General features: G+C 35.3%; 1 protein-coding gene across 1 annotated transcript; it reads left to right on the forward strand.

Annotated features, from left to right (window-relative positions):
• The first annotated feature begins 316 nt into the window (after positions 1-316).
• Positions 317-7,916, forward strand: LOC117912030 (pleiotropic drug resistance protein 1-like). The gene is made up of 24 exons (XM_034826452.1): positions 317-1,266; positions 1,432-1,552; positions 1,655-1,743; positions 1,829-1,913; positions 1,998-2,157; positions 2,254-2,330; positions 2,446-2,499; positions 2,593-2,683; positions 2,845-3,146; positions 3,243-3,524; positions 3,636-3,952; positions 4,038-4,198; positions 4,302-4,405; positions 4,486-4,642; positions 4,720-4,809; positions 4,894-5,054; positions 5,178-5,510; positions 5,633-5,923; positions 6,020-6,103; positions 6,190-6,323; positions 6,487-6,714; positions 6,804-6,975; positions 7,056-7,310; positions 7,394-7,916. The coding sequence occupies exons 1-24, from the start codon at positions 944-946 to the stop codon at positions 7,649-7,651; spliced, it is 4,329 nt and encodes a 1,442-aa protein (XP_034682343.1). The 5' UTR covers positions 317-943; the 3' UTR covers positions 7,652-7,916.
• The last annotated feature ends 12,968 nt before the right edge of the window (positions 7,917-20,884 follow it).

A 20,884-nucleotide genomic window follows, 5' to 3' on the forward strand; every position in this document is an offset into this window, starting at 1 on the left:
TATATTGAATTAGAGTACCACATAAATTAAACAAGGGTTTGGTATATCCTTTGACCTATCGAAACTGTTATATGGCAACATCAAATTGTCCAAACAAACTCCTTTCCTAAGAAATTGAATTGAGCTGAGGCTGCAGTCAGCTGAAATGTCTCTTAACCTATGTATTCTTTTGTTTGCTCTCCAAGAAAATGCATCTTGTTCAAGGAGAAAGTGAACTTTTTGTTTATAGAATAGGATTGGCATCAGCAGAGCTTTGAACTGGTCAGATAGATGAGGAATTTAATTTTCATATACATGATCACATGCAGACGTGTTAAATATATCGTATTTGAAAATTTTGAGTAGTTGTTTTAAACGTTTTTTTTTTTTTTTGACTTTTGCCCTGCTCCTTCCAGGTCCATATTGAAGAGATGATCAGCTTAGCCAAGATTTGACTTCATTCCCAAGTGTGGTTTTATTCTTGGAGTTGGGAAAAAAACCACCATTGTTCTTCTTACTTCGAATATATATATATAGATCTGAATTTTCCTTTTAGCTCTTACTAATTTGGGTTTAGCTAAAAAGTTTGAAGCAAATTTATTCCTGGATGAATTGAATTGATTGTTTCGGATTTGTAGTTCAAAGTCCACTGCCCATTCAAAAATAGCTTCAGTACTCAATTTTCTCTTTTGTGCACATCACCTTCAATATTTTAAACATTCTCTGTGTTTCTTTCATCACTGGATTATAAAAAAAGAAAACTATATATGAGGCCTATCTAGCAGCAAACTCCACAAACAGAGAGTTAATTTTTCTCACAAGTCCTCCACCTGAGGAACAGAAAGAGAAAAATGGAATCAGAGAGAATTTTTGAGAGAGAAGATATTCATATTTGAGTGATTAGTTCCATCAGCACTAGAATTCATTAACCAAACAGTCTGTACTGTGGAATAGGTTGGTGCCAATGGAGAGTAGTGATATTAGCAGAGTAACTAGTGTACGTATTACTGCTTCTAACATACTCAGGAACAGCTCTGTGGAAGTTTTCTCGAGATCTTCTCGGGAAGAAGATGATGAAGAAGCCCTGAAATGGGCTGCTCTCGAGAAACTGCCTACATTCCTTCGTATACAGAGAGGCATCCTCACTGAAGAAAAGGGCCAGGCAAGGGAAATTGATATAAAGAGCCTTGGGTTGCCAGAGAGGAAGAATCTGATCCAGCGGCTTGTGACGATTGATGGGCATGATAATGAGAAGTTCTTGTTGAAGCTCAAGGAGCGGATTGATCGGTAATTTTCATCAAAATAATAATTTTCAAATCTTTTTAGTTCTCAGATAATCATATTGTTTCAAATTCTTGAGTATTGTGTCTATGTTCTCAGTCCCCTGCTTTTGGGTTGTATGAATTAGAAAATTTTAATCCTTGGTATGCTTGTTTTTGCTTTTTCAAACAGAGTTGGACTTGATATTCCAACGGTTGAAGTTCGATTCGAGCACTTAACAGTTGATGCAGAGGCTTATGTTGGAAGCAGAGCATTACCCACTATATTCAACTTCTCAGCAAATATTTTGGAGGTAGTTCATCTTCCAGACCATACAGATTTATGTATATAATTCTTATGCTTTCCACCTTTTTATTTGCAAATCAGACTCACCAAAGATAATTTCTTTCTGAAGGGGTTCTTGAATTATCTTCACATTCTTCCTAGTAGAAAGAAACCCTTCTCAATCCTCCATGATGTTAGTGGAATCATCAAGCCTCGCAGGTGAGAATCATGGAATAAATCAGAATTGTTCATTATTGACACTCCAACCAGTACATTTTTCATAGGTTTGATCCGGTTTTCGTAGAATGACTTTGCTTCTAGGACCTCCAAGCTCTGGGAAGACTACACTGTTATTAGCTTTGGCAGGAAGACTTGGTTCAGATCTGAAGGTAAGAAGAACTCATTCCAATCTCTACTAATTTTTGGGAACTTTTTCATTCTGTGACAAGATATTGATACTTATGAGATTTCAGGTTTCGGGCAGAGTTACCTACAATGGCCATGGAATGGATGAGTTTGTTCCACAGAGGACTTCAGCTTATACAAGTCAATATGATCTTCATGCTGGAGAAATGACAGTGCGAGAAACATTAGATTTTTCAGCTAGATGTCAGGGGGTTGGAGGCCTTTCCGGTCAGTTTCAATGCCATGAAGTTTTACTTATTGTGCTCGGTTGAAAGAATTCCAGTGGATGGGAATGAATTTGTTTCAAATTTGGATATTTTTCAGATATGTTAGCAGAATTATCAAGAAGAGAGAAGGCTGCAAACATCAAGCCTGATCCTGATATTGATATCTACATGAAGGTGCTGAGAAAACACAGCTAGAACTAAAATTTTAATCATCAGCATATTTTCTTTTTGATATTTTCTTGCCTGCAATCCTTAATAATTGGTGTAGGGAATATGTTTTCATCCATAGGCTGCAGCACTAGAAGGGCAGAAGACCAGTGTAGTCACAGAATATATGCTCAAGGTACCAATTTTGAATGCATGCAGAATACTGAAAATGTTTTCAAAGATGACAAAAATCTGAAAATTTTCTGTTTCTGTTTTGAAAACTTGGAAGATTCTAGGACTTGAAATCTGCGCTGATACATTGGTGGGGGATGTAATGATACGAGGCATATCAGGCGGACAAAAAAAGCGACTCACAACAGGTGATAAGCATAAAACATCTTATTTATTCCAACGGAAGTGACACACCATATCTTTGCGTCTTTTCAACTGAATCCCAAATTTTTCTAGACATTTTACCTATGATCAGTGAATTTGAATCTGAAAAAAAGCTAAAACAAGGAGCTACATTTGCTTGATACAGGGGAGATACTGGTTGGACCAGCCAGAGCACTTTTCATGGATGAGATATCAACTGGTTTGGATAGTTCAACAGCTTTTCAGATTGTAAATTCACTCAGGCAGTCCATCCATATTCTTAATGGAACTGCTTTTATCTCTCTCCTCCAACCAGCACCAGAAACATACAACCTCTTTGATGATATAATTCTCCTCTCTGATGGAAAAATTGTGTATCAAGGTCCCTGTGAAAATGTGCTCGAGTTCTTTGGATACATGGGCTTCAAATGTCCAGAAAGGAAAGGAGTGGCTGACTTCTTACAAGAAGTAATTCTAATACTTGAATCACATTTTCTTCTCATATCCATTCCTGATCTTTAAAACTCAATGGGCTTACCATTTTCTTTTGGCATTGCACCATAGGTGACATCAAGGAAGGATCAAGAGCAGTACTGGGCGCGTAAGGACGAGCCTTATAGCTATGTTACTGTCAAGGAATTCGCTGAAGCGTTTCAATCCTTTCATATTGGTCAGAAACTAGGTGATGAGCTTGCTGTGCCATTCGATAAGACCAAAGGCCACCCTGCCGCTTTGACAACCAAAAAATATGGTATTAGCAAGAGAGAACTGTTGAGAGCTTGCACATCCAGGGAATTCTTGCTTATGAAGAGGAATTCATTTGTCTATATTTTCAAAATGATCCAAGTAAGTAGAATTGATGCACTAAACTTTCAGTTTTGGAGATTTAAATGAACTATGAAAATTCAGAATCATTTTGAGAGTTGACTGTAATTCTTTTTTTTTCTTTTTTTTCAGCTTATTATTGTGGCTTTTATAAACATGACATCGTTTCTCCGAACTGAGATGTCGCGAAATACAGTAGAAGATGGGGGGATTTTCATGGGTGCCCTTTTCTTTGCAGTCTTGATGATTATGTTCAATGGATTCACAGAGCTTCCCATGACCATCTTCCAACTTCCAGTCTTTTACAAGCAAAGGGACCTTCTCTTCTTTCCCTCCTGGGCATACTCTCTACCTAAATGGATCCTCAAGATGCCAATTGCATTTGCTGAAGTTGGTGCCTGGGTGATCATGACTTATTATGTCATAGGCTTTGATCCAAACATAGAAAGGTAACCCCCCAAAATGGGAAATCAGGATCCCACTTCTTGTTTAAAATTTTTAGTATCCTGACTTATTCAAAGTTCTAAATGGCAGGTTCTTCAAGCAATATTTGCTACTGCTATGCATTCACCAGATGGCTTCAGGACTTCTTCGGTTGATGGCGGCAATGGGAAGGAACATCATAGTTGCAAACACATTTGGCTCATTTGCATTACTTATAGTCATGGTTTTGGGTGGATTTGTCTTGTCAAAAGGTGTAAACAGAAGGAAAATTGGAGTTCAATTCAAATAACAGTTCTTTCTTCATGGCAATATAACTTGTACTCACATATGAAAATCAATTTTCTTCCCTCTCAGATGATGTGAAGCCATGGTGGGAATGGGGTTATTGGGTCTCACCTTTGATGTATGGGCAGAATGCAATTAGTGTGAATGAATTCCTTGGGAACAGCTGGAGACATGTAAGCTTCAATTTCATAATGAAGGGAAAATTGTTCTGATCATTATCTGCTAAAACTTCATTCAATTTTTTATGTTACAGGTTCCGGCTAACTCAACAGAATCATTAGGAGTTCTAGTCTTGAAAGCTCGTGGGGTTTTCACAGAACCACACTGGTATTGGCTGGGAGTAGGAGCTTTGATTGGATATGTGCTCCTATTCAATTTCCTCTTCACTTTGGCTCTATCATATCTAAATCGTAAGTTTTCTTTCTTCTGTTGTAAACTTCCCAAAACATGGAATAATTTTTCTAATAATTTGATCAATCTGCTGCAGCATTTGGGAAGTCTCAACCAATTCTATCCAAAGAGACCTTAACTGAGAAACAAGCTAACAGAACAGAAGAGTTGATTGAGCTGTCACCAGGTAGGAAGAGCTCTGCTGGTTGGTCATTAACTTCACATTTATATGTTTATGCCCATAACATATACAATTTGAAAAACAATACAGAAACGGGAGCAAGAATTCATAGTGGATCATCCAGGTCATTGTCTGCAAGAGTGGGCTCCATTACTGAAGCTGACCAGAGCAGGAAAAGGGGAATGGTTCTTCCTTTCGAACCTCTGTCTATCTCTTTTGATGAAATCAGATATGCAGTGGACATGCCACGGGTACCTTTTCTGAGTTTTAATCAAGAAACTATGTTTCTGGTATAGACTGTAGGGGATTTTTCATACTAAAGAACCAACTAATCGTCACATTTTCTGGATTATTTGATGATTGATACTATGCAGGAAATGAAAGCACAAGGCATCACTGAGGACAGATTGGAACTTCTGAGAGGCGTGAGCGGTTCATTCAGGCCAGGAATCCTTACAGCCCTAATAGGTGTTACCGGTGCTGGAAAAACTACTCTGATGGATGTATTGGCTGGAAGAAAAACCAGTGGATATATTGAAGGAATTATCAAAGTGTCCGGGTACCCAAAGAAACAGGAAACTTTTGCTCGTGTGTTGGGATATTGTGAGCAAACTGATATCCACTCTCCTCACGTTACAGTCTATGAGTCCTTGCTTTATTCTGCATGGCTTCGGTTACCTTCTGAAGTCGATTCAGCAACCAGGAAGGTTCACATTCTAATTGATAAAGGGCCTAGGGAACTAAGACAAAATATTCAGAATACAAAAGATGAAGTTCAATTTAAGCATATCAGATGATACTGACTTGTATTCCAACTAATTGGTTGCAGATGTTCATTGAGGAGGTTATGGAGCTTGTGGAACTAAACTCATTGAGGGAAGCACTTGTTGGATTGCCCAGTGAAAATGGTCTGTCAACAGAGCAGCGCAAGAGACTGACCATTGCAGTTGAGCTTGTTGCCAACCCATCTATAATATTCATGGATGAGCCAACATCTGGGCTTGATGCCAGGGCAGCAGCAATAGTGATGAGAACAGTGAGGAACACAGTGGACACAGGAAGAACTGTGGTGTGCACCATCCACCAGCCAAGCATAGATATATTTGATGCCTTTGATGAGGTGAGATGTCCTTTTATAGGATTTAAAAAAAAACAATTATCTACTTTCATTTCCAAGTTTAATGAAAGGACTAAGTATTTCAATCTCAAATTGCAGCTACTTCTCTTGAAACGGGGAGGCGAAGAAATTTATGCAGGCCCAATAGGTCGCCATTCTTCCCATCTGATCAAGTACTTTGAGGTGAGGCTAACAGGGACATGATTCATACTATGACGGTTTTATTTCCTATACTTTCTCCTCATATGGTTTTGGATCTTATCATGTAGGGAATTAATGGAGTTAGTAAGATTAAAGATGGTTATAACCCATCAACTTGGATGTTAGAGGTGACTTCGGCAGCACAAGAGGTAGCTCTAGGAGTGAACTTCACTGAAGAATACAAGAACTCAGAACTGTATAGGTAGGAGGATCAAACTCTCAAGCCTATTTCAAAATTGGTCATGGTTGGAACAGAGCTCTAAAGTTTTGAAATAGGCAAAATCAAGGGGAAGAATGACAACATTCTTGAAGATCTGCCTTACTTTTGCAGTTTTGATATTAACACTCTACTGTGAATGCATCAGGAGAAACAAGGCATTGATCAAGGAACTGAGTTCACCCCCTCCAGGGTCAAAAGACCTTTACTTCTCAACTCAATATTCACAATCTTTCTTCACACAATGTTTGGCTTGCCTATGGAAACAGCACTGGTCATATTGGAGAAACCCAGCATACACTGCCGTGAGATTGTTCTTCGCAACCTTCATAGCTTTAATGCTTGGGACAATATTCTGGGATTTTGGCTCCAAAAGGTAATTTCCAAATAACTAATACCTATGATGGGATAGTGAATAGTTTCTAATCTCCAGTCCTAATTTGATTATAATTTTGGGAGTTGTAGGAAAACGCAACAGGATCTCTTCAATGCAATGGGTTGTATGTATGTTTCAGTTATCTTCATTGGGATACAAAATTCTTTATCTGTACAGGCAGTTGTAGCCATTGAGAGAACAGTCTTTTACAGAGAAAGAGCAGCTGGAATGTATTCAGCTTTCCCATATGCCTTTGGACAGGTAAGCAATAAGAAGAAAGGCTTCTTTTCCAGACTTTCAGAACAGGAAATGGCCCTGACCAAATCCCCATTTCTCTGCAGGTTATGATTGAGCTCCCACACATATTCATCCAAACCATAATCTTTGGACTTATAGTATATGCCATGGTTGGGTTTGAGTGGACAGTCACTAAATTCTTCTGGTATCTTTTCTTCATGTACTTCACCTTCTTATACTTCACATTCTATGGGATGATGGCAGTAGCCATTACTCCTAACCAACACATCTCCGGCATAGTTTCCTCTGCTTTCTATGGATTATGGAACCTCTTCTCGGGATTCATCATTCCGCACACAGTAAGTACAAACGATTTCTACCCGGGTGATATCACAATTAATAAGGACTAACCTGTTTCCTCCCATTTTTTTCCCTTTGACAGAGGATTCCAGTGTGGTGGAAATGGTACTTCTGGTCATGTCCGGTGTCTTGGACTTTGTATGGGTTGCTTGTCACACAATTTGGGGACATAAAGGAGAGGCTTGAGAGTGGGGAAAGAGTAGAAGATTTCGTAAGGAGCTACTTTGGGTATAGAAATGACTTTGTGGGAGTTGTTGCAGGCATCGTAGTTGGGATAACTGTGCTGTTTGGATTCATCTTCGCCTACTCAATCAGGGCTTTTAACTTCCAGAAAAGATGAGAATGACCCCATGCAGAAGAAATATATATAGACACTTCTGTTTCATGAATCCTAGAGATGTTAAATTTGAAGACAGGAGCTTCAGTCTAGCTATATCCTATTTAGGTTGCAGAGATTTGTTCTTCTTTATTTTGGTTTCTTATTTTCATTTGACAATGAAGCCAATTTAGTGGAAAAGCATTAGATCCATGTAATGATCTTGATTAGTATGCATTGAGTTTGAGAGAAAAGCATCTAGAAATAGATGGAAAATTCCAAGGTTGAATTCGATTGTGCAAAAGTATCACATCAATTCATTTATGTTTTTCAAACAGTGCCTTAGAGCCCGTTTGATAATGATTTTAAGAAGCGTTTTTAATTTAAAAGTGTTTTTGAAAAAACATTAGATATTTGACAAAATTTAGGAAACACTTGTAAAAATTTGAAAAAACGGTTAGAATGTGTTTGATAGTAATATTGATAAATGTTTCTAACATTTCTAATACTTGAAAATAAAAATTTTCAAATGTTAGAAATGTTAAAAAACACTTCTCAGAATCACTGTCAAACACACTCTTATAGTGTTGAAAAATCACTTATAGTATTTCCTAGAGAAACATTTTATAGACAATTCTTTAAAAAATGCTTCATAAGAAAACACTTTGACTAAAAACACTTTGAGTAGAAACACTCTCAAGCATACTCTTAATCTCTCATATGGTAGTTTTCACACTTACATTCCATAAGAAAAACTAAAGAAATCTATATTGAAAGGTAAATAAGAACAAAAGTCCAATGAAATCTATACACAAAAGCATAAAAGCCTTCCTAACCTAATAAAAAGTATTTATATCATAACCTTAAAATGACATTTAACACATTTTCATTAGCCACATAAACCAAAGTATTCTTTAAAAACCTTCATTCACTAAAACAATCTCTAAAATTATAATTTTTTATTTGAAAAATGCAATAGTCTAGGTCAAATCAATTTTGTACATATCTGAAATTAAAATTTTGATGTGAAACCGATTCTCTTGAAAGCTTGAACTCCCAAATAGGTTTCAAGATCTCATAAATCAAAATTTTGATGCCACATACTGGTTGCTCCTCCACATGTTATTCTCAAATTGATTTGAAATCAGAAAACCGATTTGACACACTACCTTGATTGAAACATCTATCGTTGAAATTGTATTTTTTTTTTTAATCGATTTGTTATGGTCCACACTGATTTTGCATTAGTGATGGTAGTTTTGCGGACTATCCGAGTAACCCACCCTGCCCCACCCCTATTGGGATGGTTATGCTCAATGATAATCAAGGATGGGATGGGTTTGGGAAATTTTTCAAAACCCGAATCGGGTTTAAGGCAGGGATGGGTTTTGTACCAACCCACCCCACTGGCCTTACCAAGTTACAAATTTAGCATTCAAATTTAATAAAATATCAAACAACTTCCTATTATAAATAATGTCTTTTTTCATATTTGCCTCATACCAGCCATTGCCCTCCTCTCATCTCTACATATTGCCAATTTCTACTTCAAGCTTCATAAATCCATCTTCAAGGATAAAGCCAAGAAGAGCAACAAAATCAAGAAACATTCATGAAGAAACCTTTTTCTCTTCTTCAAATATAAGTGGAATCACAACGATGATTGGCTCGATTGCAATTGCAACAACTTCGATATTCATTGTCAAAGCCTTCAAAGCCTCCATTTCAAGCCCTCTCTTCTTTAGAAGGTTTGGGTTTTGATTTGGTTTTTAACCCTAGTTATATTTTAGGGTTTTATCCAATTGGATTGTGTAGAAATATTTTACATATTGCCCATTTCTACTTCAAGCTTCAGAAATCCATCTTCAAGGATAAAGCCAGGAAGAGCAACAAAATCAAGAAACGTTCATGAAGAAACCCTTTTCTCTTCTTCAAATATAAGTGGAATCACAACGATGATTGGCTCGATTGCAACTGCGACAACTTCAATGTTCATTGTCAAAGCCTTCAAAGCCTCCATTTCAAGCCCTCTCTTCTTTAGAAGGTTTGGGTTTTGATTTGGTTTTTAACCCTAGTTATATTTTAGGGTTTTATCCAATTGGATTGTGTAGAAATATTTGATTTTTATGGAATTTTTTTATGATTTTTCCTTTTTAATTTTAGTTTTGGTTTGATAATCAACTTTCATCCCATATTATTCCAAGTGTGAATCTATCTCAAGTCTCAAACCCATTTTTTTTTTTTTCCAATATTTTCTTAAGACCATTGTGGTCTCTCCAAATTTTTGTGGTGTTTTTTGCTTTTTAAGAAAAGTGTATAAGTATGAAAATTGTGAATTTTTTCATTAAGAATTTTGTGGATTGATGTAATGCCCTTGGTTTTGGGGAAATCATCCTCCTCATCCAAATAGAAATACATAACTAGGTTGAGATATGCGGGAATGGGTTTATCATTTTTTCTATAAACAAGGATGGGGACTCATCAACATACCCCGGCTCGGGTTTGGGACAAGGATGGGGAAGGATTATATAATTGGGATAGGAATAAGATAAGGGTGCCTCATCCCAAACCCGCCTTGTTGCTATCCTTATTTTCCATGCTATTGTTGATTTTTCTTGTATTTTCTTTTCTTTAGCACTTTGTAGCTACTAATTAGGTCTCCTCCTAAGCATACTCATACCTCCATTCCATCACGCATGCTAGGGTTGTACCAAACCTCTCACATCTTCTCCATTTTCTAACTTTTCACTCAAAAATTGTATGTTATACTTAAATATGGCATTAGTACAAATCTAAGCTAAAGGCAGTGATTTGTCTAAGTTCTTCTATCTAAAACATAGCCATTAACATTTTTATAAGTTTGAATTTGGGCATAAATCACCCTCTCAATTTTATCTTTACTAGTCCCTAGAAAAAGTAAAAAAACGAAAATAGAGATAAAACCATCCATGCAAGCTTACTAAGATGATATATTCTCAATACAAAAGTCATCCATAGATTTAATAATTCAAGAGTTAGGATTAACACAATGTAAGTAGCTCATAAGTATGTATATCTTGTACCTTTACACACAAGCATGCATCCATGTTTAGTACTTGCCTAGAAGGCATCACCCATACTCTTAGAACAATATCTAATTCCCTAATGATGTATGCTCACAAACTATCGTTGACTCAAGTTTATATAACGAACAAAGTGTTGATGGTTCCAAACTAGTTGGTTTTGAGGACCACAATATAAATACACTCGACCGGTACTCTCTCAGGATGCTTGCTCAAGCTTACAAAAATTCAAATAAAATATTCTTGAAATACCAAAAAAAATCTGCCTAATTCTGGTAGATTCAGGACGAGTACTCGAGTGCTTGAGCGTTGGATAAGAGCATGAGTAACTCCACCACTTGAGCATCCCTTGCTTTTCCAAATTATTAATTTAAGTATTTTTAATTCAATAAAAACATACTATTCACTTAACCCTTTAAACATCTCACTTGTCACAAATCAAACATTTTTAAACTTACCTATAACTTTTCGATTGATTGAATAATAACTTTAAATCTTCAATGAAAAGTAAATTATTACCTAAAAAGTTTTTTAAACCAAAAAATAAATTGAAATAAAATTACCAACAAATAATATAGACTTATTGTCCTAACACTTGAGAATTTTAAGAATTACTATCATTATCATTTGATTTTGGTTTAAAAAGTTAGATGTAAATGATTACACCCAAAAACTAATTTTTTACAATTTGTGATTATCTTAATGTTTTAATTTATCTAAGTATAAAAATAAATAACCAATCACCTTAAGAAATGTGCGTTCTACACAAGGTTCGAAAAATTGGAATATTTCGCCGAAAGCAAAATATTGAATATCGGAGGTGGCTGAAAACGGCCGCCGATTATTGGGCTGATTTTTTGGCGAAAAAATTCAGAAGCGGCTGCAAGCGCGTGGGAGGATCTCACGCAAAAAATTGGCTATTTTTTAAAAAATCGCATATTTATCGCGGATAAATCACTATAACTTGGGCGATTTTTTTTTTTTAAAAAAAAAATCGCTGATTTTAACCATTTTTCCAAAAAGAAAATGCCATTTTTTTTAAATATTTATCCTTTTTATTTTTTAATTATTCATTTCTAATTAAATATTTATTTTAAAAAAATCATCCATTTTAGCGACTTTTTAATTATTCATTTCTAATTTATCTTTTATTTTAAATTTATACTATTATTTTATTTTTAGCTGCTTTTCATATTTATCTCATTAATCATATTTTAAAAAATCAATATCACTTTAAAATATTAAAAATATAATTTTATTTAAAAATTGTTGAAATATAAAAGCAATTAATGAAGTTTTAATATTTTATAAATTAAAATTAATTTGATAAGATAAATTATTAATATAATTTTTAGTAATTTTAATTATTTAAATAAATTAATGTTAATAGAAAAAATTGCAAATACAATTTTGTAATAAGATTTTAGAAACTAAGGTAGTGTTTGTTTTTTGATCGAATAGAAAAGTTGATATCAAACGGGTTACTTTTAGTTTAATAGAAAAAGTCAAATATTTTGACTTTTTTTATTCAAGCAAAAAAAACATCACCTAAATCTCAAATGAATTATTTTATGTAGATTAATTTAACTTTTTATTTAAAATGTATTAATACATGTTTTAATAAAAGTTGTTTTTAATTTTTAAAATAAATAAATATAAATATATTAAAGAAATTTAAACTATTTTTTTTAAAAAAAAAATCATAAATATTATCTTTAATTATATTTATATCAATTTGTGGACCCCGCATTTTTTTTTAAATGCGCTTCCACTTGGGGAGTTCGCTTTTTATTTAAAAATGATTTTATTTTTTTAAGAAAATGATTTGGAGTTGCCACTTATTTTTGTTTTATTTTTAAAAGGTAAACAAAATAAGAAAGAAAACCTTGTTTTCAAAAAGGTGGTATGTGAAAAATCGGATCGGGGCTTGGGGTTAGGTTACTTATTGGGAAGGTACGGTAAAAACCGTAGCACCCCTCTAAGTCTCAAAAAGGGGTCTCTACTAATAAAATGAAACAATCATAGCAATTGATAAGTAGATCACTGAATACCAAATGAAAAATTAAAACAAAATACCCAAATGAATATAAGAGGCAAAGAACGTACCTGAGTGATGAACTAATTTATTTCTTTGGAAGCAAAGATTAGTGAATAAACATAGAAGCATATCATAGAACAGAACAAATCCATCACGTATAACAATCAAATCAATCAATCAATCAATCATAAAATCACATATGTTGGGCCCTCACCAATGCCCGATCGATCTTGTATGAATTAATCGCACAAATTCCATTAGTTTGGAATTATGAAAATTGTCTTTGTGCTTATTGAGAATCGAGAAGAACTAGAGATTATTTGGAAACCAGAGTAGACTTAAAACCGTTCAAGAGAAAATCGGAATTTTGAAATTTGCTTAAAAATTGGAGTCTCGAGGATTTGTTTGAAAATTGGAGTCTTGAGAATTAAATTTGAGGATTGGAAATTTGGAAACTAAATTTGAAAGAAATTGGAATTGACAATTATTTGAGAAGTAGAAACTGTGAAAATTTTATTATATAAATTGGAATATTTGGAAATCGTTCGAATCGAAGGTAGAATTCTTTTGAAAATAAACAAATAAAATGATGATGATGATAATAATAATAATAATAATAATAATAATAATAATAATAATAATAAATAGATAGATAAATAAATAAAATAAATGTGAAAAATGGTATTTTGGAAATTGGAAATTAAGTTCGGGAATTAGAAAACTGGAATTTCATAAATTGAGAGTTAAATTCGGGAATTGGAATTTTGAAGGGTTATTTAGAGAAATTTTTTTAAATAAATGAATAAGTGAATAAACAAATAAAGGGAATAATAATAATAATGAAAATAATAATGATTAGATTAATTGTGAAAATTGGAAATTGAATCTAGAAATTGGAAATTAAATTTGAAAATTGGAAATTTGAAGAATTATTTAGAAATAGAATTTTAAGTAAATGAATAAGTCAATAAATAAATAAACAAAATAATAACAATTACGAAAATAATAATGATTAGATAAATAATTGCGAAAATTGGAAATTTGGAACTTGGAAATTAAATTTGGAAATTTGAAGAATTATTTAGAAATAAAATTTTAAATAAATAAGTAAATAAATAAAATAATAATAATAACAAAAATAGTAATTAAATAAATGAACGTGAATAATGGAATTTTTGAAATTGGAAATTAAATTCGGAAATCGAAATTTTGAAAAGATATGTAAGAATGAAACATAAGAGCTCCGACAGATTTCTGAAGAGCGACTGAGGTGCCGTTAACGTGGCAAGTCATGGGAATGTCGACATCGCCCAGGAACCTAACCCCCACCATGACAATCGGGATCGAAGGACGGCCTCCGGTGAGCTGGTGCAAGATGGACGGTGTTTCGGCATTGCTTTCTTATTCTAATCTTTGCTTTCACATTGTCAATGGCATCGGAGCTTGCGACTTCCAAAGTAAAAGTATTTCCGGTAAGGGTTTTGACGAAGATCTACATCTTGAGACTTTGAGAGAGACGTTCTAAAGCCGCAACAGAGGCAAAGAGGGTTTTTCTGATGGCTTTGAATATATGGAGTCAATGAAGGAGAGGCCGTGGAGATGGCAGATATGGAGACGGGCTCGGGGGAATGAAGGGTGGATTAGATTAATATGAGGTGAGTATCAGGATTCAAAGTATCGACCGAGTTCAGTACGACTCGGCCGAGTCGTATCCGCCTCAACACCTGCCACGACGAGACCGATACCAGACACGGTATAATGCACGAACTCGACTGGGAATCGGTTAGACTTGACTGACTTATTTGAGTTTCCGAGTTAACTCGGTTAGATTATAAAGAATTTTCAAAATTTTCATAAAATTAAAAAAAAAATTAATCAGAGATTGTCCTTCCAAAAGCAAACACCTATTTTGAAATTTTAAACCATCAATGAGAAGATCAAAGAAGATGAAGAAGAAAAAACCCTAACCGTGACCCGTTTGGAAATTAGCGAAGAAACCATCGAAGGATGAGGACATGATTTAGGATTTACTTACCTGATTTTCCTCAAAATCGAGCATTACCGAAGAGTGGAGCTTTGGTGTCGACGGTGGTGACTTGTCAAGTGGACTGAATATTTCATTAGCGACGTTGACAAGACAACCCCTCACAATTAGATTGCTCCCCTTCCCATGTTAGGAACGGTTACAAATTTGCGATTGCAAGTGGTGTTGTCTGTTGTGGGTCTTGATAACAATGGTGGCGAGGACGGGAGATTGGGGGTTTAAATTAGTAAAGTAAAAAGAGTGCCTTTTATACGGATTTACACAGAGAATTAAGGCCAATTTACATGGAAAATACCTTTCATATAAACACTTTAATATGATTTAACAATAACTAATTAGGAAAATTAAGTACTCGATTTGCTAAAGTAAAATGACATGAAAGGTATATATGAGGTTTAATGATAAATTAAAATATTTATATGGCAAAGTGATAATTAAATCCTCAATTTTTAATATTATCATAAATAACTTTGAGCTAAATGTGAAAAAAAAAATTGTTTTATTAAAATTTTCAACTTATTTAATTATAACTATTTTATTTTTTAATTTATATAATATTTTTATAATTTTTTGAAAATTTTAATTATCTTATTTTATGTATCGCTCGATACCGAACCGAGACACCGATACCAATATGCCTCGTGACCCTCTGAGTCAATGACCGATACTGCGACTTTGAACCATGGTGAGTATGGCGTGGTTACGGTGGTTGTGATGTATGGAGATTTAGAGAGAAGAATGGGTACGAGGGACTCGGTGGGTGCTAAAGTGAAAGGATGAGGGTGGCTATGTGCATGGGCCTCCATGCAGGTGGAGAATAATGGAAATGAGATGAAGGCGGGTGTGATGGGTGGTGGGAATGGATGGTATGTAGGGTGAATGATGACGGGTTCTGAGGATGGGCACGGTTATGTGGGGGGTGAGGAACTATTGAGTGCAGATGAAGGTGAGACTTTTTGGTGGTGATGCTGAGAACGAAACTTTCAAGAGGAACAGCAAGAACAGAGCACCAAGAACGGGAGTGAGATGAACCCATACACGCCTCATTTCTTATATCAACCAATCAACTCGGGTGGGCCAAAACGAATTTCAAAGGGGTTTCAAAAAGTAAAAAACAAGACATGAATGGCAGTGCCACATACAAAAACTCAAAACAAAGTTCAAAAAACAGGTTGGAACTCAAGCATAGTGCAGGTGCAAGTGAGCTCAGATTCCATAAAAATACATGAATCCCCAACACGTACACTCAGGTATCAGAATGAAAATCTCCTCATGCATAGAAAACATCCTAAAATGGTATAAAAAAAATAAAGGAATCCAGTTTGTAGAGTCTATACCTATGTTACCTGTGTTATTCTCTTTCCCAAAATCTCTAGCTATCTTCCAAACGTCCCCCCTTGCTCCCCTTTTCATATGTCTCCCCGCCCCCCCCCCCCCCCCCCCCCCCCCCTCTAGCAAAAAAGAAGTCTCCTCTAATATCTCTCAAAACCCCTGTTTTTTTCTCCCCCCGCAAGCCACACTACTCGCTCCAATGTGCATTGCTCAGGAAAGATGTCATCCTCAACCACCACCATAGCCAGCCATGCCCTTTGCCACACGTCCACGCAGCTAGTTTTCCTCCAGAAAGAGGTCCCCCCACGAAAAAAAAGATCGAAATATTCAACCATCCCTAGGTGGTGTCTCAAAACAAAAGAAAGGTCCCCCCATTTAAAGGGTCTACACAATTACATTTACAAAATAAATTTAATATGTATATTCTTTCTTATTTTATCATTATGAGTTATTTTTATTCGCTCATATTTTTATTAAAATATCCACCGATATTTCTCTCATATTTCCAATATATTCATAAAATCCAAGTATTCACCTATATTTCAAACTTTGGTTCTAATTATTTCACATACAGAATCTCAAAAAAAAAAATCTTACAAATATAAAATCATGATTTAATTGATTACAAATTAAATTTACTAATTTTGAAAAACTAATTTCCAAATCTAAAAAAATAAAAATAAATTATAAGTGCAAAAATCATGGCTTAGTTGACTACATGGTAAATTTATTAATTTTGTAAAACAAGAACATAGTTTTTCACCGGTCTCATAGGCTACATTATTTTTAGGGACTTACTCTAACCAACATCCACACTATACTTTTACGGCCTTGGCATAACATGCTATATATACTTTAGTGGACAACCTTAACTCCTTGGTGAACGGATGCCATTAACCATCAACTCTACTAAAAAATATGACAAAATCTAAGAGTTTGGAGATATTTTAATGAAGGATTGATAATTTAGAACTATAAGCATGTAATGGTTTTGATGCAATAACCATATTTATAAAGAAAAAAATTTAATGGTTGGAATTGTACTATCAAACTTTTCAAAACATAGGTAAGTATAATTATAAAGCAAAAAAAAAAAAAAAAAAGGAAAGTATAATTATAATTTTTTTTATATATTAAATAACACATATATTGGTATTATATATATATATATATATATATATATATAAATTTATTTTTTTAAACAAAATATTTTATTTTATAAAATAAATAATTGTGGATCCCACATTTCGGCTCATGCGTTTCCCACTCGATGGCGAGCTCGATTTTTTTATTTGAAAAATTGATTTTTATTGATTATTTGAAAATGACTTGGAGTCGCCACTTATTTTTGTTTTATTTTTAAAAGGGTAAACAAAATAAGAAAGAAAAACTCTAAGTGTGACTCCTTATTTGGAAAAGGTGGTCTACGAAAAACCGGATCGGGTTTGGGGGTCAGGTTACTTATCGGAAAGGTACGGTAAAGACCGTAGCACCCCTCTAAGTCCCTAAAGTCGGGTCTCTACTAATAAAATGAAGTTGACATGTCAACCAATGAGAAAGTCAATGAATACTCAAATCGATCATGCATGTATGAGAATTAAAAACAAGCATAAGGAGTAACCATGATGCGAGAACATATGTACCTGGGTGGCGAACCAATACGCGCTATCAAGAGAAGGGTTAGTGCACAATTAATGAATAATTTTGAGCATGTCATAGAGCAAAATAAAGTCAATCATGCATGACAATTAAATCAATCAATCAATCAATCAATTATAAACTCACTTATGTGGGGCCCCCACTAAAGCCCGTTTATTTTTGCATGAATTAATTCCATAAACTCCATTTTTCGGAATTACGGAATTGAATAGATGCTTATTAAAAATATGAAAATTATGAAATTATTAAAAACAATGAGGATTTATAGAAAAATATTTGCCGAAAATAATTATGACAACCAATTTTTATATGTTTTTTTAAGAAAAGGAAAATGTTTAAAATCTGGAAAAGATGAAAGAAAGAGAAACTAATATTAATGATAATAATACTAATAATAATAATAATAAATAAATAAAAATAAAAAGTAAAAGATGTTTGACGAATGGAAAAAGGTAAAATTTGATTTATTAAAAAAAAGGATTTATTTAAGATAAAGAAAGAAAACTTGAAGGATTTAAACCTTTGAAAAGGATTTTATTTGAAAATCAATTTTTGAAAACAATGCACGGGAATGTGGGGGTATGGCACGTGGGTTTCAGGGGTGGCCCATCAAAGGTGGCCATGCATGCCATGTTAGAAAGAGGAAACGGGTCTCAAAGGTGCCACAAAGCCTCATTGCTACTTCACACACCGGAAGCACCATGCGGATTCGATCATAATCAGATTTTTCAATTATCCCCATGTTTAATGCATAACCGTGTATGCCTTAGGGTGTTCTGCAAGATACTCTATAGTCTTCGCACCCGGTTCCTCATCTTCGTTATCAAAGAAACCTCCAAGAAAAGCACCCGAGCACCTATCCCATGGTGGACCTCTACATCCCAAACCTCAGGGCTTTGAGATTGATATGAGCCCTAAAGGCCTGTCCACATCCTTACTGTTGAGGAGATTGATGGCGAGCTTCAGGCCCTGAGCAATCAAGGAGGAGAAGAGGAAGAAACTGGAAGATAAAACCTCAAACACCAGCAGCCGCTTAGCCACTTCGATCCCGGCGTCGCAAACGGCGCGGTTCTCGTGGCTGAACTGGTTGGGCGTGGTTAAGGATAGACCGACGAAGACTGCAATGGTGAAAAGTGAGTTTACATTGACAAGGCCGTCGAGGGCGGTGACGTGAACGCTGATGGTTGCTTGATCGAACAGATTCCGGTACTGGCTTTGCCTCCTCTTCCCTTACTCTCACCAGCTGGTTTAGAAAGATCCCTCCCAGCTAGAAACTTCAGATGCTTCCCCGGTCCAAAGCATTCCTACAATAGTAGCTTGTTTGTAGACTTGCTCTCTCCATTTATATAACGTTATCCCAACTGACTTTGTCAAGAGGAAGTGAAGATGTTTGATCGAAAACCTGGAAGGTCTCGTGGATGTCGTTGAGGTAGGAATTCAGAGTCCGACTCAGCTGCTTTCTCTTGGCTCTACTCATCGTCTCTCTGTCTTCAGCTATTAACTGTTCCAGAAGATCCCTCATGCTGATTCTAGTCCTTCCTGAATCCCCAGCTTCCAGCTATTGCTCTGACGGCGAAGCTCAAAGCAACAATACAGCCTATTTTATTCTCTACCAGATCGCAGAACCAGCAACCTTTCCCTGTTGGGACTCAGTAAATCTACTTGCAACAACCTTTGCCAATTCTCTCTTTAATTCTCGACTTCTCAAGCCCGTAAATTCCAGTGTAGAACTCCAAAGAGCTTCTGTTCTCATAATCATTTCCATCCGAGCATATACGTCCCAAGAGAAACAGAGGAAACCAAAGAATAATAACAGGAAAATAACATGAAGCCTTTAACAATCATGTCAGACCCATTTCATCGTTTGATCCATAGGTCCAAGAAACAGTGGGTTAAAAAAAATATAAAAACAGAGAATATTCACAAAAAAAAAAAAAAAAACAGAGCACAAAACTCAACAAGCTCTTCAAATATTTAACCAAAAAAATTACCCAACCAAAACAACTCAACAAACAAAGTTAAGATCACGGAGAATGAGATAGGCAAAGTATGAAGAATGAAAAACATAGGTGAAAACCATGGTAACCAAACCTGAAAATCTCTTCCTCAGCTGGGTGCTTTTGGCTGTAACTCACTGCTCCGCCTCGTGTCAATACTCAGCTCAGAATTCTCCTCAATAGGCTCCTCAAGCAATCCTCCCTCCTCTAAAGCTACTAGCCTCCCTGCTCCAGAAAAGGCCCCTCTCTCTCTAAAGCTCTCTGCTATCACTCCTCACCAAATCCTCTACCAATGTTGGCAAGAACTAATGAACCAGCCAAGCCGTCCCTCTCTGTTCTCTCTAGTGTTTTTCTCCTTCTTCTCGTCACCAGCCTCCTAGCACCGTAACAGAAACGCCGGTTCCCCCTAGCTAACAGAATCTCCTCTTCTCTCACCTGCAGCTGGCCTGCTCCCCGTAACAGAATACGCTCCTCTCTGCAAATCCTTTCCCCCTTTTTTCAGCCTGATACTCCAGACCCTCAGAAAAACCTCATCTTCCTGCCAAAGCAGCCTCCCATCCCCCCCCAAAATATCCCTCAACTAACACCTCCAAAAAGCACCTCCCCTCCTGCAGCTCCAGACGCTCCTCCATAACGGCCATGAAGATATTAGAATATCCTCCTGCCACGTGTCAAACTCTGATTTCTTACCTAAAAGATCACTCCTCTCATGCCACTCTCTCGTACCAGCTGCCAAAAGTTCCTCAAAGCGGTGAAAATATGCCCTCAAAATACCCTAAAAACTTATAGACCAAAACGATGGTCTACAATAATATTATAAATAAAATGGATGAGAAAAAAAATAATATTAATTATACCTAAAATATGCATATTCATCTTATATCTCAACTTGTGATCAACATATATTTTAGAAAGGATATTAAAAAGGAGCACAAATAATATATTTTATCACTTATTTTATCTCATCTTCATTTGTTTTTTATTATATTTTATGTTATCTAGTGCCAATTCAAAACTTTTTCCAAAAACCACTTGGAGATCATAAAATCCTATTAGAAGTAGAAAGAGTAAGGTTGCATCCTTGAAATATAGAGTCTATTTGATAGTGATTTTAAGAAACGTCTT

This window comes from Vitis riparia, chromosome 4, assembly GCF_004353265.1.
Source record: "Vitis riparia cultivar Riparia Gloire de Montpellier isolate 1030 chromosome 4, EGFV_Vit.rip_1.0, whole genome shotgun sequence".
NCBI lineage: Eukaryota > Viridiplantae > Streptophyta > Magnoliopsida > Vitales > Vitaceae > Vitis > Vitis riparia.

Bases quoted from the DNA above. Each gene is read 5' to 3' on its own strand.
- LOC117912030 (XM_034826452.1), top strand. From the start codon at position 944: ATGGAGAGTAGTGATATTAGCAGAGTAACTAGTGTACGTATTACTGCT. The intron at 2,500-2,592 runs GTACCAATTTTG...AAAACTTGGAAG, and splicing joins TCACAGAATATATGCTCAAG to ATTCTAGGACTTGAAATCTG. The intron at 3,147-3,242 runs GTAATTCTAATA...ATTGCACCATAG, and splicing joins TGGCTGACTTCTTACAAGAA to GTGACATCAAGGAAGGATCA.